At 41.0% G+C, this 19,421-nt stretch overlaps 1 protein-coding gene across 1 annotated transcript in view; it reads right to left on the minus strand.

The window, feature by feature from the left end:
• Window positions 1-7,683: 7,683 nt before the first annotated feature.
• The window catches only part of pex14 (peroxisomal biogenesis factor 14), a 45,209-nt gene continuing 33,471 nt past the window's right edge, over window positions 7,684-19,421 (minus strand). The window contains exons 7-9 of the mRNA XM_069689063.1: window positions 17,756-17,853; window positions 11,786-11,877; window positions 7,684-9,893 (exon numbers count right to left, since the gene is read on the minus strand). Of these exons, the coding sequence (XP_069545164.1) occupies window positions 9,398-9,893; window positions 11,786-11,877; window positions 17,756-17,853 (686 nt within the window). The 3' untranslated portion in view covers window positions 7,684-9,397. The remainder of the gene's footprint in view (window positions 9,894-11,785; window positions 11,878-17,755; window positions 17,854-19,421) is intronic.

The following is a 19,421-nucleotide window of genomic DNA, read 5'->3' on the forward strand; positions in this document are numbered from 1 at the left end:
ATAAAGAAATGGACACATTCATGGTTGCAGGAAGTGTCACTCATTTCTCCCTTCAGTCACCATGTCAAACTGAAACAAAAAGATGAAGTTTTAGTCACTAATGTGGAAGAAAAACTGAAAATGTTTCCTATACATGGGAACAGGTCAATGCTGCAGTAATCTCTGACTCATGAGAGCAGAACAGCTCTGTAATAAAGACGATTTGAGAAGAAAATGCTGTAAAAGTTACAATCATCACTAAATATCATTATACGTATCTATGGAAGAAATGTCAGTAAATGAATAGAATGTATTGTCATTTTTTCTATACACTCTAGTTCATTATTAGCTCTGATTTATCTTTTTTAAGATAAGAGAGTGTTTAACTTTCCCACATTCATCGTAAATCGAAAATAGACGGTGAATGATTGCCAAAAGATGTATTAATGTAATTAGCGGTGGTTAATGAATAATGAATACTTCTTTGACACAGAACTGGACGTTGTTTTTTTTTCCCCTTTACCTTATAATGCGGTTGCAAATAACTTAAGAACGTTTTTTTCTTTCTTTTTTTGAGGTTCTTTTAGGGCTTACTAAGTATATCTACTATGGAGAAATGGGAAATATGCTCTTAATTGTGCCATTAATGTCACTTCTCTCATGTAGTTGACATTGGCTGGTTGGGGATCAGAGATAAACTTAAAATAGACTGGTTGGCCAGAAATGTGACAACTGTGGCATTTAAAGGACAGCATGTGTTGGGGTCTGTCTTTAAGATTTAAAAGAACACTTTTTCTATTTTCCCTGGTTTGACAGACATCGTAGCACAACTGTTGGGACACATTTAAATTTAAAGTGTTACAATCAGCTTTATTTCTGTTGAATGACTCTTGAATCTGAGCAGCCCAACATGAACATCATGAGAGCCTTTAAAAAGACCGGTTTCAGTATCACAGCTGTGACCTTCATAAAACAGAGCTGGGCAACAGGTGGGCATCATGTGTGCTAATCTTCCACATTATGGTTGTTGATAACAGACACTGCACAGCACCGCTCGGTTAAAACTCAGTAATTTAATATGGAATACATCAGCAATGTGATATTTGCAGCATGGAAGAAGCAAAGGTTGGGAAGATTCTGCTGATGCTAATAATAGAAAATGTCCATCATTCATTTCGGGTTTCTGTTACCAGAAGAATTCTGAGTACTGCAGACCCTCCAAAACAAGACATTGGGCGTCCACTGAGGGATTTTGGGGATTATTTTTTTCACTCGCTCTCCTAACCTCAAAGGGCATGAAAATGTGGATTGTATTTCGTGTTGACAATCCTTGCCAATTTTGGAGGAGAAGGGTGGGTAAATGACGGGTAAATGTGCCTTGCCCCTTTTTCACAAGACATTCAACGCCTACAGTTAAAAAACTTCAGGGCCCAACTGCGACAAAGTTGAATATAAAGGAAAAAAGTATTTTAAGCTTTGCCAGAGTTTTCAAAAGTGACAGGAGTCATCTCAACATTGTTATTCAGACCTAACAGGATTTTGTAGTTTTTTGATTGTTGCATTTAAAATGCTTTTGAGATAAAAAAAAAAAAGAAAAAAGAAAAGAAAAGAAAAAACAGGCACTGAGCAGTAGGAGGATGGAAAATAATCAGACATTTTTTTAGCGACTACAAAATCACAAATCTGCAAGAAAAAAATTCAGAAGGTTAAAGTTACAAATTTACAACAAAAACCCTCCAACTTGTGGAAATAGTACGTTTTTGTTTTTTTTCACAAGGAACACTGCTTCAAGGTTGGATCAGCTTATCAAACCACAAACACCACCACTTGAAATGTATTGTTCCTGCAGTAGCTGACCTAGTTTAACAAAAATACAATAGCGATCTAAATATTTGCTCAAGAAATGGTGGTGGGGTTGGGTCAGTTGAATTTTTCCAGGGTGTACTTCCTGTTTCGTGCTAATTAGCAAAAAATTTGCTTTCTAAATAGCTAATGCTGCGTTCAAATGGAACCTGTGAGCTTGTGGTTACAACATGGGAAGTTGTCCTCACCGTATGCTTGTTGTTCAAATGGTTAAGTTGTAAGAACACCACCGCTAAGCAACAGTAAAATGGAGGGTGTCTAGAAGCCACAGAGGCTAACAATTTTGCAAACTGGCAGGCGGGTAACGGAATGCAGGAAGTGCAAAGACATAGTTATGGCGGGAAAAGAACATTTTCCACGCATGCATTATTGAAGGTAAGAAGCAATATTTAGCTCAACTTTTTAAGAAAATTGAACTTCTATAGGCTCCGCCATTTCTGTAAACGTCAGCAAACACGTCACAACTCGTGAACTCGGGGCTTAAAGGCAATTTTTAGTTCCAACATCACGACTTCCACAAGACGGGGGCCTTCAAATGGACTCTTCTCTTTAGGAAACATTCTAACTGCTAAACATCTGCATATTAGCATTGTCAATTGCTGTGTTCAAATGGAACTCGTGAGCTCGTGGTTACAACGTGGGAAGTCGTCTGCTTGGCGTTCAGGTGGTCAAGTCGGAAAAAAAAACACGGATGCAGTCTAGAAGCCACACATGCTTACAATCGAGCAAGCTAACAGGGGGCTAACGTAATGCAGGAAATGCAAAGGCACAAAGGGAAAAGATGAGGCCGTTGGGAAGATCAACATTTCCCTCAGACGAAGGCTGTAATCTAAGTTACGAAGACAAACTCTACACGGCTAAAATTACAATATATTAGCTTAACATCCAACGAAAAATGAAGGTCCGCGTCCTCTGTCATTCCCGTAAACGCCAGCAAGCACGGCAGAACTCATGAACGTGTGACCTACAGAAAATTCTGAGTTCCACGACGTGGTGAATAGCACCTGATGGGCAGTTCACATGGACTCCTTCTCGTATACACGGTAAATACAACCTCATTTGAACGCAGCACCAGTCAACATGCACTCAACTCGACCGCCACCGTGTCAAGCGCCGCCAGTAGTCGCGAGCGCGACTGTAGACGAGTTTAGTTTATTTAGATAGCAAAGACAAATATTGTATGAAGTTGAATGACTGTGCTAACAGAACAGGAACTCCATTGTGAATGTAAAAAAAAAAAGCTGTAAAGGAGACAGGGGACGGACTCAGACCCTTTATTTCCTTCTCTTTTCCTCATCTCCCTCCTCTGCTACCTGCCTGCTACCAGCATGCTTCAGGTGTTCCACAGTCAGGCCCTGTGATTAGTCTAATTTGCACAAGCGCTGGCAAGTGGCGCACCTGTTGCCCCTGCGCCGCCTGCAGCCGCGGTCCCTCAGCAGGCTGACAGGCCTTCCCTTGGATAATCCAATCTCTCCACCAGTGCAGGACAAGGGCATTTGTTTTTTTTTTTTTCTACGTCTTGTGTCCCCTACGTGTTCTCATGGCCACCACGCTCCCGATGGCTCATTATGGACCATTCATAAATATTGCCAGGCACTTCCCTGTTTGTTTTTTGTTTTTTACAGCATGCTGGTCTTTTCCCTCATTGCTCCTTAACAGTGCCTTCTGTTACCTGTCAGTATAAGGTGAGTAAAGCTTTCCTTCAGGTTCCAAGGAGGCCCCCACAGCCTTTCTTTCACATGACAGCCTTCCAGTATCCACGTACTCCATTTGGATTTGAAACAGCGCCAGGAGAAAATCAAGTGACACGGGCCACACAGAGTGGGAGGGCGGGAGGGAGGGAATGTGATCCCACTTGATTGTTGAGAGTTTATATAGCGAGTGATGACAAAGTGCTTTATGACTTTGCAGTGTTCGCTGGGCCCTGCGATTGAAGCCTTATACAGGCAAAGCCCCCTGGTGACCTTGGCTTGTCAAATGTTCTCATTTTCACCAGGAAGGAGCCGGTGTTCAGCGGCTGCTCAGAGCTGGTAAGCTGCTTTTAGAGCGACAGCCGCAGAGAGCTTTTGGAGGTGACCCGTGCTTCCTTACTTTCACTGCTGAAACACTGTTGAGGAAATGCATCAGTCAAAGAAAAACCATTCAATCATAAGCCTGTATAGAATAAGTCCATTAATATTTTAAACAACACTAAGCATCTGCAGCCATGCTAACATGGCACATGATATTAACGAGGTAAAAAAACGTTAGATTTTCTCTAAAAGGGGGTCTTTAAAAACAAGCTGAGGATGACGTCATTTGGTGATTCATTAATCAGAGTTCATTCTGAGTGGAACATGAACGTTTGACACGAATTTAACATCAATCTAACCAACAGTTGTAGCAGTTGTTGAGGCCTTTGCCTAAAAACAGATCATGTCCACTTCATGGTTGCCCAATGAAGAGAAACAGTGAGGGCATCACAAAAGGATACATCCTCTGGAAACCATGAACATCGGTTCAAAATTTTCTTCCCATCCATCAGTAGGTTTGACTGAAAACTTTTGATGGGATAAAATATCAGCGGTCATTGGGATTCATCCTCTTAGGAAAATGAATTTCATGCCAGTCCATCAAATCGTTGGACTTCAGTCTGGATTAAAGCAGTTGAACAACACATTGACCTTTACAGACTGACACTAACCTCTCCTACAGCCACTCTCCTTGTGTGGATAAAAAGTGCAGAGAAACGTTGAAACACACAAAAGAAACTAAACTGAACAACATTGATGAAACCATCTTGAAAGAAGGTTAAGAGATCCTCACTGCAGATGGCAATAACATCAGCAGAAAGTGGAGAAAATGGATTTTTCCAGAGGGCTAACGCAACCGGTGGCGTTTCCACAGACCTGGTCACACATCAGGTATTACATCAGATGGCTCCTAGATACATACTACATGCCTCTTATCTCACAGGGAAGTGGAAGGGTAAGCTTTTCACCCTCAGGCCTCCTCTCTGTGCTTTGTCCGTAACCTTTCCTATGCAAATTCCAGGGCTCTTTCCCCTGGAGGTAGACGTGTGGAAGCTTGATGCTTCAAGAACAGGACCTTCGTTGCTGGGATGTAAATGAACCCAAATCAGTGTGATGGGAAAACAAAAAAAAAACTGGACCGAGATCAACACTCAAGGACTTAAGGAGGAGTTTTAAATGAGAAGAGATGATGTGTGCACGGCGGAGACAGAGCCACGGTCGCCCTCTGACTGCTGCTGCTGCTGTGGGCTAACAACTCTTGCATTGATCCAAGAAGACACTCAGCCCTCTAACCTGCTGAGTGCTCAGTTCCAGTGAACAATGGAGTTCAGAGCGCGTCGATACACTATCCTATTGAGTGCTCTCCGTTTAGCAGCAAGATTGATGAGGTTAAGGCTCCCAACTGGGGAGCCAAATGGTGTCAAAACCAAGGTGTTGCTTTGGACAAACAATCCCATGCTGCACTGCCACACACCGAGGGGCACTGGTTACCGGCTAATACGCCACCTCTAACCAGGCAATATATTTAAATAGGCACAAGGTTTCAGACTGCAGAGGGTGGTGGGGAGAGTTGGAAAAAAAAAATGTAGATGATAATATGAAGGAAGGATGGATTGCGCTTTCTGGAAAGAAATGCACTGCAAATCCCCCAAGACACTAAATGATGTACAAGTGGATTTATTACTGTAGGTGCTTATAAATCTACGGTTGGCCTGAACTCCTGGGAGAGGTTAATGGATTACAAAGGGATGTGGTATCGAACCCGAGAAGTTTATACACCTCATCAATACGTGAAATGCTATTGATCATTTGGACCGTGATAAATTAAATTCATACATTTGATAACGCATGGCAATATTCAGAATGCCTCGTATGAGGAAAAATGGGCAAAACTGGACATTAGGAAAACAAACTGTGGCAATGATTTGATCTGTGATGTCGATGCTGAGAACCTCATCAGCGACCCAACCTGTACATATAAAGTACAGTAAACGTCTCAAGATACAAGGATCCATGAACTTTATTTGGGGACCAAATGTTTCCACATTAATATTTTCTATGAATGCCTCGCTAAATCTGTGGAAAAGTTGTAAAAATTAGACATGCATACACATCACATTAACATGTTATATTTTTACATGTTCATTTCTTATACGAGTTATTGAAATTGATGCAACTATACTGAACCACATGTAACATTAGTAAAGTGCTTGGTATGCTTAAGATTTATTTTAAAGTAATTGTTTTGCATATTAACGGTACAACAAAGTTTAGCCCAGAAATGACAATGGACTGCTCAAAGTCTGACAATGTAAAGCTGAGCCTCACCAGCTGACTTGGATATACTAAAATAAACCTTGATGTTTTAAGTAACAACACTGCTCTCCTCCGGTGCCACCTCTTGCCAACCAAGACTTTAAGCAGAGCAAAGCCCTCTCTACATTTTCCAACAATTTAGCAATTCTATTGTTTTGGTCCGCGCAGAAAAGCCTCACAAGGCTACTGGTGTGACAACAAACTTTTAAGTCCATAAATGACACATTTTATGTAGGACTCAGAAGATACAACCTTTTCTCTCCGCACTTATTGTTCTACCTTTCTTATATTTGCCTGTCTCACCCCTTAACAGTTTCCATGAAGCAAAACGTATTGAAAATGTAATTTAAGTCTATGAAGGCTTTCTTTAACATCTTCACTCTATTGAAAATGTTACGATAAATCCCATTCTAGAAGCCAGTACTCACTACAGAAACCAAAAGACAGGCACTGATAATGCACCCACAGAGATAAACAAAGAAATCACACATTTCATGTTTAACCATGTCACTTACTCATTTGTGGAGAACGCTGAAAAGAAGCGTCTGAAAGTCCCTGCACAGTCATGCTTTCTGACAATTAAGCAGAGGGTGATTCATGACTATACGTACAGTAGACACACACACCACTTTGTTACAGTTAGAGTCTTACAGATAACATGACAGCTGGTTAGCAGAGGAGACACAAAAACTTAAAAAAAAATAAATAAAGATTATACAGATTAAAGATTAACCTGAAAATCTCCCCTAAAAATGATTTCCGTATCAACAGGCCTTTAAATTAATTTCATATTCAGACATGCTTTTGTCTTTATAAACTTCAAATTTGCAAATGCATTTCAAAATAGATTTTTTTTAAAATAAGAAAATAAATGTCAACCCGATTAAGGTCTCCTATTTTCTGATTGTATTCTTACAAAACCCTTTTTAGCCAAACAAAAAACAATACTAGATATAACCAACCTAATATAACAGATATAATGTATTTTAATACAGGTTAAAAAAAAATATAGTATTTAAAAAAAACAACAATAAATGCCAGTGATTTTTTTTTTTTTTAAATTAAAAATATTTGTTGGTTGTCACTTACTGTATTTACAATAGTTACAATTATTTTTTTTTATCCACTCTAATTGTTGTGAGTTGTCACGGGACCGTTAATGTTTGCTACTATGTCTCATATCACAGTCGCCAACTTTTACATTTTTAACTGACAGAATGGGGAGATTTCTTTCACAGCCACCCCGACCCATAAAAGAATGCACTTGAATGCATTATTAATACATTTAAAATACAGTTGCCTATTTAAACATTATTTGACAGTCTGTTAAAGTGCAATACAGGGTCAAATTTTGCTTATGACATCACTGCCTTTCATAATGTATTTGACATTCTTCATAATCGATAAACAACTTTTATTTGGTGTGCCTGGATATTCTGGTTTAACCATGAAAACCTCTGCAGTAGAATGTATTTCTTTTGGCTAGATGTCTGTAAAATAAATATAGCGGTGATTCTTCTTGGGATAATTACAGTTTATTACAGTTGTGGCTGAAAATCGGAGTGTTCAGCAAATTACAGAGGACCAATCACTGAAACTACAGTGGTTACAAAGCATATCGATTCTGTAATCTTTTCATCAAAAGTTATTTATCCTCAAACATTTATTTCTAATACATCAAAAAAATATACTTTACAGCATCGTTGTCTCATCGTTCAGTACTTTAAATCAACACAAATATGTAGGTCAGGACCTTTGCGTCAGAGCTCTGCAGAGTCCCTCGGTACCTTCTCTGTGCTCCTACAAAGGCCATGTGATGGAGGTGAAAATTGGCTTTTATTCCTTCTTCTCACACATGGACTCGTTAGCTACAGACACAATGAGTAATTCAATGAGTCAGGTATTCATTTATGACTTTCCTTTTCAATCATGGGGTAATTCTGTTTTTGACTTCCCCAATCCACCTCCACACTGAGAAAACAAAAAAAAAAAAAAAAAAAAAAAACACCGAAGTTCTGCAACTTCCATCTGTGGCAGTGCTCGTTGTCTTACTGCTGCTTAATTACAAAATATTGGCGCCGTTTTCTGTAAAGATTACTCACTGTAGGAGGCCCTACATAATTTGGACCGGAGGGTTTGTCACGGAAAATAATACAATGCAACTGGGCTTTCTGTATTAGATTTCCGCTTTTAGCCTCCTTGACATTTCAAGCTGCATGAACTAATACATCTGTTATTTGTTGATCATTTGATTATTAACATACTTCACAAACCAAATCAGCTGCCCTGCTGGAGACACAGACACAGCTCAGCAGACAGCCTGGGTTTTTCTCGCCTGCCACGCACAAACACACTCGCAAAGATGCACAATTCTGCCCTCAGTCAAAAAGGAAAGCGGGGGGAAAAAACATTTATCTTCCCCTCCTTTGAGCGTACGAGCACTCCGACACCGGCACGGAACAAAGCCCGTCATCACATTCTAATCTCGAATTTCAGGGCTTTTATTTCACCCAAATGCCACCGTGCTGGCCTTGTGAATTATTGACAGACTGACACCAATGCGAAAGGACACATAAAAGAGGCTAAAAGCTCCGGCCCTGGAAGAGCTTGTCCTCTCCTATTGCCATCAACAGCGAGACAAACTCTGCTAATGCTCCACTGGAAGCTCACGGTAACTTTGACACTAAAGCACCAACATGTGATTCCTGACCCACAGCTGCACCGTACGGCAGAGATAACCTGGGCAGCGCTGCCTCTTTGGTCTGAATAAGAGCCTCGGCACATTACGAGGACACCAAGGCAGAGCTGTGAATTATCTGATCCAATCATGAAAATTAAAAGCAGCAAGTCACACGCGGTTAGTACTGCATACAGGCTTTTCAAGTCGTTCTGATTTGACTCCTGCTAATCATTTCTCCTTTCAAAGACACGTCACACCGTGGTTCCTGGCTCGGCGTGAAGTCATCTAAGTTGCATGATCAAAAATGAGTCGTGGTAAACCATGTGTCACTGGACGCGCCAATATTTGTCAGTTTTGCATCTTCCGACACCCACACCTATTGCTCATTCTGCTCAGCGTTAACGATGTTAGAGGAACCAGTGGAGACAGACAGTAAAGACAGATTAGAAAAATAAAATAAACAAACAGAATGTGTGTGAGCAGAGAGAAACAAAGCCATCAGCAGAGATGAGAAGTGGTGTTTTGGAGAGTGTTTTTGTGCTCTTGTCTAATCAACCTCGCTCTCATTGCTGGCACCCTCAGGCCTCCTCAGTTTGTCCACCTGTTCGTTAATCTGTCCATCCCCACCTCGCCGGTCCTCTGTCTGCATGTTTAGACCCTGCTCCTGCTCCTCCTCCTCCTCCTCCTCTTCCTCCTGCACCTCCACATGGCTGACATCATCCTCCTCTTCCTCCTTTTTCTCCTCCTCCCCCTGCACCTCCATGCGGACCTGGTCCAGGGGCAGCGTTGCACCCAGCCCAGCGGCGCAGGTATCTCCATTGATATCGTGGGCTCCATCGGGCCCTCCCAGTGCATCCTGGGGGCTGTGGTCTCCGTCTTTGATGGGGGAGGAGTAGGTGGACCCATTACTGACAGGGGAGATGTCACTGCTGCTGCTGCTGTTGGTGTGGTTAACGGATGTCGAGGTGGATGGTGAAGGCGGCTTCAGGGGAATTTGCCACGAGGGGATCTTAGGAATAGCGGGAGTGGAAGGGAATTGTCTCCTGTGGAAGAAAAAAAAAAATTAGGCCTGATCACAACCTCATCAAAAACCTCACCGTAATCAAAATGTGTGAAAAGCACTTTCCCACAATGTAATCAACCATAATTGGGCATACTGTGACCACAAAACTACATATAGCTGTCTGAGTCAGGTGTTAACACACAATTTAAACACTGGTTTACATTTTAACACGCAGCCACACACTCTATGTAATTCTCATAATCACAGCAAAGAAAATGGGTTTTCTCCCCAAAACAGCCAGATGTTCATCACACCTGGTAAGGATGCTCGAAGATTTTTTTTTTTTTTTAATTACACCCACTGCAGCTTTTAAGATCAAAAAGACCACGTTGAATAGGTTCAGCAATTCTTGGTGCTTTAAAAAAAAAAAAAAAAAACAGTTTGGAGATGATTTGGATCATTTGAAGAGGATGGGAACAAGTTTGAAGACAGATGGTGATACAGAGCCTTTATTTTGTGATTCAAGGCTTTGCCAGAAAACTCATTGTGAGAGTCAGGATGAAGTCAAGAAAGCAAATGACAAAGGGATTATTACTGATTAGGATGTATGAGGGGAACAAAACATGATCAACTAGACAGTTCTGAGGCAATTTTCATCCTTGCCGGTTTTCTGATGTTCACTTTTACTTCAGGCTTCATTATAGACACTGATACATAATCACGCATGCTAATGGGCCTGACTGAGCCGGGCTGTGCCTGACTAGATTGAGGAACAAAGCTGGAGAGAATGAGGGGACGTCTGGTGGTATATGGTGAGACCTTACCTCAACAATAATGCAATATGCCTTATATCTTGTTATCAACGTTGTCAGAACAATCTGATTTTACACTGAAAGTATCTATAAAGAGTAATTTCTCTCTTTTTTTTTTTTTTTACAGCCATCCTTCTTTTTGAACACATACAATTGCAGTGGAGCAATTGTGCACATATGTGATTATCTTATATACCAATGAAATCATTAAAACACCAGCTGATGCTTGCAGTATGCTAATTGGCTGAGCCAAGCCGAGAAGTAAAAAAAAAAAAAAATGGCGCAATCAGGAGTGCAATTTGCAAGCGCCGTGTGACATTATGTGTTTTTTTGTTTTATGTATTCATACACAAACTTTTAGGCCATCGTCAGCAGTACAATAGGAAGCGAGTGTGAGCCTTGTCCAAACATACGTTTCTCAGATTTAAACTCACCTCCAGGGACAGTATACGCATTCAGAGCTGAGGTCAGCATACTTGCTTCTTTTTTTTTTAAGGCTTTCATCCTGTGCATGTGCTTTCAACCACATATCATCGGCTTCCTCTGCAGATGGAAGTGTACTCAGTTTTGTCAATTTGTCAAAGTCATTAACTCGGTATCAGTTCGGATTATTCCCTTCACATACACACAGGACTACATCCCAGTCATGTGTTTACAACGGAGCACTGAAAGATCCAGAATAGTAAGTGTTCCCTTGAATCAAGATTGGTCAAACTAGCTCCGAAAGTTAAAAAATAAACTTTCATATTGAATACAGTGTATGTGCGTCCTCTTCAAGGGTGAGCTGCAGACAACTGCTGCTTGGCTTCTTCTTGGCTTTTTCAACACATGTATTATAATTACATGAACCTTTGTTTGTATTTTAATTTGTCCATATTTTGTTTTTTTGTTTTTATATTTGGTGTAGATGAAATGTGGCCATCTCCTCTGGATAAGAAGTCACCAAGTAGTGAATTACATATCAAGCTGGTGGTGCTGTGCTCCTGTTTAATACCATCAAATAGTTCAAATAGATGGCATCAAGGAACTCCAAAGTGCACAAAAGCAGTGAGTCCCAGGGCTTTCAACGCACGCACACCCGGACTGTTTCATGTGACTGGGGTCAAGATAACTTTGTTACCTGCTGAGCAGTAAGCCCTTCAAAGAGGCGATCTCAGCCTTTAGCTCTCCAACTGTTTGGTTGTCCACGATGCGGTTGGTCGAGGACGAGGCCTGTGGGAAAAACAAGAGTGAGAGACACACAAAACAACCTTCACACACACACACACACACACACACACACACACACACACACACACACACACACACACACACACACACACACACACACACACACACACACACACACACACACACACACGCGCACGCGCAGTGGTCGGGTCACATGCAGCGTCGCAGCACAGAGTCAGTGGAGTGTCGGCCCTTTAACAGTCCCTCCATGCTCTGTCTCAACAATATGAAATAAAAAAAAATTTAAAAAAAATGTTTTAAACTAAAAGGACCGGCTGGGTAAACAAATATGGCAAATGCAAATGCTAAAAGCCACACTTTTTTGTTTAGCCAGGTCATCCGTCGCCATAACAACCTCAAAACAACCTGCTGCTGGTAATGACAGACAGAAGGACAAACAATCTCACTACAGCCGTCCTTCATGGCGTCAGAAAGTCCAGTGAGTGTGAATCATGCTGTTTTTACATAATTTTCCATACTATCTAGAAAAGATTAGGCCAGTGTGCAGTGGTTTGGATAATGACTATCTTGAACAATGGCCACATTCATGAAGGCAGACCAAAGCTTTGCAGTTTGTTTTGTTCTTTTTGTCTTTTATCAAAGGCGTGTGTTATCACACACACTGCTGCAGCATGAAATGCTACAGGGTATAATGGAAGTATTTGAATGGCAAATTGCTGCTGAAAATCTGCCTCTGCAGCACTTTTTTAGGGATAGGCTGGACTTTGGCAGAGGGAAGTATAAAATGACAAGTTTTGATAAAGTCCAAGAGAAAATATAAGCATCACAAGTCAAAAGATGCAATGATAACACCGATGCAAAATTTGCAGAATTCATGACAATCATTGCAACTCGAACGAGGAAGAACTGTAAGACCTGGCCCGCAAACACCTGAAACGGATGCTTTATGTCAGAAAAGCTGAGGTCAGAGGACTTGAAGGGTTGCATAAAGACTAATCACACAGATTTACGCTTATTGACAGTTTTTAAGACATGACTCGATAAATTCTTTTCTCATAGCTTTGCCTTTGACGAGGCACAATGAGTAGGTATTGTCTGTTGAAGCCCAAGTGTTTGGGAACCAGTGAGGTAGAAAACTGCCTCCCATTCTTTTCCCGAATAAAACGCACAAACATGTGCGAGAGCAGGAGGATAGACTGACGAGACCAAAGGGAGTAGAAGGAGCAGACAAGGGAAAAAGTGGGATAAAAGAAAAGTAAAAACTGTAATTAAGACTCTCCTGACTCACCAGAGGAAGCTTGTTAGGAAGCGTGGACCCCCTATCGAGGGGAGAGGGATAACTTGGAGTCTTTCGCTTGTAATTAAATCTAAGAGAAATTAATTGAATCACATCTGAAAGGGATCAGACTCATTTACAGTGGATGGAGGGAGGCAGAGGAGGAGAAATGAAGGGAGACAGAGAAGGAGGCGAGGGGGAAGGAGTTTTTTTTTTTGGGCTCTTATCGGCTCCTAAACCTTGCTGATAAGGAGTCGTGTTTTAGAGGTGGTGCATCGGAGGCCTGCTGAAGACACTCTTATTACAGCCGTCACCTCATTAGAACCATCTTAATCCCTCGCCTCCCCAAGGCACCCGTATAATAAGGCTGGATTCTGCTTCTCTCTCATTTTGTGTTGAAAAAAAAAATTAATTGCTGTAGAGGCTGAGCTAAAAGATTTCCAAGGCACAGAATCATCTTAAGAAAAAAGCAGATCTCTCCAAGTAACTGAAATGTGATGATTTCTATATACTTATGCCACAGCTTGAGAATAGAAGGGTTTAGAGCCGACTTGTTAACCACCAGCTACATACATAACATGCATTATCTACAGAGCAGCACCATATAATATCTCACATCAAGCCTTGTCACACAACACTAACTCTGACATATGTCTTATTAAGTCTGAAGAAACCTAATTAAATGTTGGGCCAGGACTGAATTTCAGCTCTGAGATACATTATGTCAGTGTATGTACACACACACAGTGTAAGAATGGTGTGTTAAGTGCAGGCGGTGTTTGGATGGAGGCTGAGTGGTGGGGGTATCAGTGACTGCAGAGAATTAAAGTACGCCGACTTTAAAAGCCCCACCTGAAGTACTGACACATATCCAATAGACCGCACCAGTGTGTAAGTCGTGATGTTTTAACAAACTGCTGATCAAAATATTTCACCTCTGCAATTATTTAGCAGATTTCATAACAGAAGCACCTTTTAAAAAAAAACCTGCCAGCTCCGTGGCTGATACAACACTGAATCCGACCTCCACACATTATTCTTACTATTATTTTACCAGTAATAGTGGACGATACCAGTTGGCTTTTTTTGCCATTGTAATTAACTTGAAATGTTTTTTCTTAATGTATGTCATTTGCATTGGTACGTGTCAGTGTGTTTTCTTACACGTTCACTTTTCCTATATAAATATGCTCATTAATGTTGGGGGCTTTATATATATTTATTTCCATTCATCTTCTATACTCGCTTAATCCTGGACATAATCACAGGTGGGCTAAAGCCTGTCCTAGCTGACTTTGGGAAAAGGCGGGGTACGTTCCTGGCAGGTCACCAGTTATATATAATATTTCATGTTTTGAGACCTAAATAGTGCACTTTGCTTTCTCTGGCAGACTTTAAACGAAACCAAACATGTTTCAATCTGTAAGTCTCTGTTTTGTATTTTGGTCACCGGGATGTGGGTGTATAGAGTCAGATGCAAAACTTCGGGCAACCCCAAGCAAAAAAAAAAAATGTTTTCCAGGTGTTGCATTTACTTCTTGTCACTTGAACTCAACAAAATACGCAGCTTGCAAAACTTCTGTGTCTTCAAGAGTATGATAACCGCATTTGTTGAATCACTGCAAAAATATGTTTGCATATACTCTATATACAGTTTATATATATATATGAAAAACATCGGTTGATGTATCGATATTAATATCAGTATCCCAAGAATCCAGTATTGTTCCGGCTCTTAATGATCGCATCTGTTTGGCGGCCTTATCTGACCTCTAAACTCCTGCCTGTTCCTGTTTCCTTGTTTGCTGAAATAAATCATTTTAAAAACAAACATTCAGAGTTAGGACTGTTGTTTCACTCTTCTCCGTTTCACTTATAGTACACTTCCTGGTGTACAGGTGGAGGGCTCTAAGGGCTCTACGTGGCCTAAAGAGTAAAGAACTTGGCACTGCACATTGCAAAAAGCATTAGTCATGAACAAACAACCAACAAACAGATAAACCAACCAACACAAACCAAAATAACACAAACTCAGCCTATCAGAGGAGACCCTCCTATTGAATCATCAACTACCACTGAGCTGGCTCAGTGTGTTTTTTTTTTTTACTCTGTAAATACTGTTCGCAGTAAAGATTTCCTCTAACTGGTTTAAAAGCCTTGTAACTAATATGTCTCGGGTGGGTGCCTGGGTGCGATAGGGGTCGGCCTATTTCTGCTGGTTAACTGAGTGCTTGAGAGAAAAAAAAGAGAAAAAAAGACAAATATATATTACAAGGAAAGAAAAAAAAAAAGACCATCAACTCCAGCAGCACCCAAGGACGGCAGCGCATCTGGCTAAATGAAGATAAATGCCTGTGGACCATTAGCAACCAGATAAGATCTTTAACAAGCCTTGTTTAAGAGTGTCTGAAGGCAAATTAATTCACAGTTATTCCGCCAGCAGACTGTGTGTTTTCTTGTAACACATGTATATTTATGATGGAATTAGTTTCAAAAGGAAGTCCCCAGAGGAGTGTTTTTGAGTGGAAACACTGGTTCAGTGCAATTGATTTCACTCTATTTATGCACTTTCCCACTGGCAGCTCGTCTCACGCAAGCTAGGAGGCGGTTTCTAATCTTCTATGTAGTATCCACTAATAAAGAGAACGATCAGCGAGTTGAGACAGCGGGGCAAACACAGTTAACAGGCAGATTTGTAATGATAATGGTGCAGAAATAGACTTGGCTGTTTAACATCGAGGATGAATCATCCTGAGGCAAATCTATCCTCCACACCAGTGGGAAAATACAGTAGCATGTCTTTACAGAGTCATGATAACAAGACCATGGAGAAAAAGAGAGGAACTGTCCCATGCTCTGAAGTCTGGAAATGTGCGGCATCAGCCTGTGTGCTGTGTGCGCGTGTGGACATGAGTCAGTCTGTCTAAACTCACTTCCATAATGAGGTCCCCAGTTTAGGGACAGTACACGCACTCCGCAAATTGAGCGGTTTCAAACTACGAGAAATGTTTACTTAGCCGCTGAGGAAACAGAAGTCTCCATGTGTTTTGGGTTAAAGGCACATTTCCGCGTTGAGAGGTATAATTGCGAAGCGTGGCGCGCTTCGAGCAGCGTGGTGAAGCAAACCCTGAAAGCCGCAAACGGTGAATGATAAGTAGCTCCCCAGCTCCAACATGTGTTTCTCATCAAACATCCCGGACCTGAAAACAATTTCCCAATTTCCCCTCATGGCCTGAGACAACAGAGGGCCCGGTGCCGACTCACTGGGAAAATTTAAGATCAACACATAACTATAAAGCAGAGTTTATGATTTGTTTAATGGGTGTTTTGATGGGAAATATACTTTTTATACACTACTGCTATCCAACAATGCACTCACGGCAAATGAAGTCGACACTTTTTAATCCAATCTGTGATTTAGAGATGATGTATGAAACCAAATAACATCCCTTGTCCCTTTATGCTGGAGGGAGCTCATTGTTAAAATTGTACCACCTGTCTGGCTGACAGAAAACCTTAGATAGTTACAGACCTGCATGAGGTCAAATCAGATCATCGCTCCCATGTAACCACTGTTTTCTACAGTGCACAGAGGCAATCTGTGGCTCAGAACCTGTAGCAGCACAAAATGAGCTATTACGACTACATTTATGATGAACCTCGTCCAGGGAAGAGATCCATATTTTTCTTCCTCGTTTGTGCTGAAGCAGATGTGTCCGCATATGTTTTCCTGCGATATCCAGATGCCACAGTTACACACCCATGTGCTTAACAAGCTGTGGACATAAAACATTGTCTAAGATCGTCTCTTCCAAGGCAATTCTTGAAGCCTGGAGATCATAAAGTGATTTATGAGCAGTTATAAAAAGCAAGCAACAATTCATCGCTGCACATAAGTTTTTAGAACAATGCGTTTCACCTAAACACTTACAATTCTGAGTAGATTATGGACACTGTCTATAAAAATCAAGGCGAAGAGGAATGATATGGTTAAAGATTATGGTCCCATGATGAGATGCACCATACTTTTTTGTAGCTTGTGTTCTGATGATATACAGGATAATAAGGCTGTCTGTCTTAAGTAGTTATGACTCGGGCTTTGCAAAATATTTTAGTGCACGAAGGCCTCGAGAAACCATGTCTCTCTGCTCATCAATCTGGAGATTTCAACCTGCAACTTTACAGAGCTCTTTTGTAATTTCAAAGTTACTGCCTGTCCAGGTCTCCTCAAAAACATCAATCACAAAATAACTGACCTTAAAAGGTGCAATCCGTAACTTTCATGTCCAGACTACAGCAAAGCTTCACTGATTGCCGGCTTTTTAAAGTTGTTTCAATTTGAGGTGAAGATAAAAACAAAAATAGGTAATTTAGTGAAATTATAAAATGTAGATGGTCAAATTAGAATTTCCAACCATAACAAACGTGCCACTGTCTGCTTTAACTAAATTGTTAAAGTTTACCAGTAAAGCCAGTGAAGGGAGAAGGTCATAAAAAAAAAAAAAAATTAAAAAAAAAATAATAATTAGATCATATCTCATTTTAAATTCAGTATAGATGATCTTCTAACAAATCACTGGTGATGCTAAACAAAGGCTGCTGGGTTTCTGAGGTGGCAGCTACCTCTGCTGTAGCCAGCTCCTGAGAGAGCTCCTGGATTTTCTGCTGCTGCTGGATCAGGAGGTCCTGGACAGCAACCAGGGTCTGTTGCAGCTGGCTGACTGTAAAAATTAAGCAGAATAACAGACAGTAAGTTCATTTAAAAAAAAAAAAAAAAAAAAAAAAAAAAAAAGGAGGCAAGACTTTATGATACGGTTATTTTGATTAAACAAAAACTGAACATTTTCTTTCCGGAGACAATGACAGAACTGATGAGACTCAAATTGTGTCGCTGATCAAAAGCTGTCGTCTTAAGAATTGTAATCAAAGCTAATACCCGGTAACTTTAGTCGCAGATTTTTGGTCCGAGGCATTGGGGGTAGATGGTGGGAAGGAGGGGGCACATAGGATGGAGGTATTAATCTCTAGTGTCTGAACTTAAATCAAATAACAGTCTCTAACCTTCCATTATCCACCCAGACACTGCCTTCTAATGCATCTTAAATCCTCAAACGATCAACAAAGGAAAAAACAAGGCTCTCATTTGGGAGGAGGCTGCCAGACAAAATGTCCCCCCTAATCCTAATAAATATTGTTCTTTTTCCATTGACTTTGAAGATTGAATTAGTTCAAGTGTTGGTGTTGGACGAAGGTGTATGATTTCAAATAACACCGGGCACAGTTTGTTGCCCCCTGCTTCCAGTCACGCGTGTATTACCAAACAATGCATTAAGTTTCCCTGAGCTGATTATATTACAGAAAACCAATAAACATTCATATAAATCATGGGCGTGTAAAGTGTTAAATCAAGCCTAATAGGATTAACATCAACAAATATTGTGGCGGTCCACTGCTGAGGTTGTCAGGCCAGTGGTTAAAAGCCTGAGCTGCAGCCGGCTGGACGGGATGTAAAGAACCTTCCTCTCACATTAGCTCCAGCCAGGACAAAAGACAGAGCCCTGCTTGGGCGCTGCGTTTCTTTTGGAAAAACAAACAGACAAAATATTTGATCTTTCAAAGACGATAATATCTTTTAGTGACACCTGTGTTTAAATGGGTGGAGTTGTATCAATATAGGTGGGGTGCTGAAGCGTTTGATCTTTTAATGCGCGCAGGAATCATGCGTTCGAACAGAATCGCTGGTTGGGGCCAAAGACCATTGCGCAAACAATTTGAGTTTGTTACTCAGTTTGTGATCCAGAGTGCGACCAACCTTTCTGAAGACGGTAATAAAACTAAAATACGGTGGCTATCCCTGCTTAAAAAGGTGTTACTATGACAGGGTGTGCACTCTAAACTGAGAGCTGCCCTATTAGTGTTTGATTCCACCTCACCACAGAACAACTTATCCAGATGTGTGGGTCACTCTGCCAGCCTGTAATGCTATGCCTCCTGAATTACCGTTGGCACCACTTTTTCAGCCACTTCAGCCAAACAGCCCACAGCCCAACTCTTTTCATGTCTCTCCACAAAGTTGACTCCTTTGTACTGCTCAGACATTTGACAAAAAATGCATAACTTCTTATTCCCAGTTATCACAGATATGAAGCCAAGAATAATAATAAAGTCAATGACTTTGGCCGGGCATGAATCAGAAGGAGGCTGTAGCGGCGATGTGTGTGTGTGTGTGTGTGTGTGTGTGAGAGAGAGAGAGAGAGAGAGAGAGAGAGAGAGAGAGAGAGAGAGAGAG

Source organism: Brachyistius frenatus, unplaced genomic scaffold, assembly GCF_029030835.1.
Source record: "Brachyistius frenatus isolate BFR_SWC_R1_liver_20210118 unplaced genomic scaffold, ASM2903083v1 Contig_6, whole genome shotgun sequence".
Classification (NCBI taxonomy): Eukaryota; Metazoa; Chordata; class Actinopteri; family Embiotocidae; genus Brachyistius; species Brachyistius frenatus.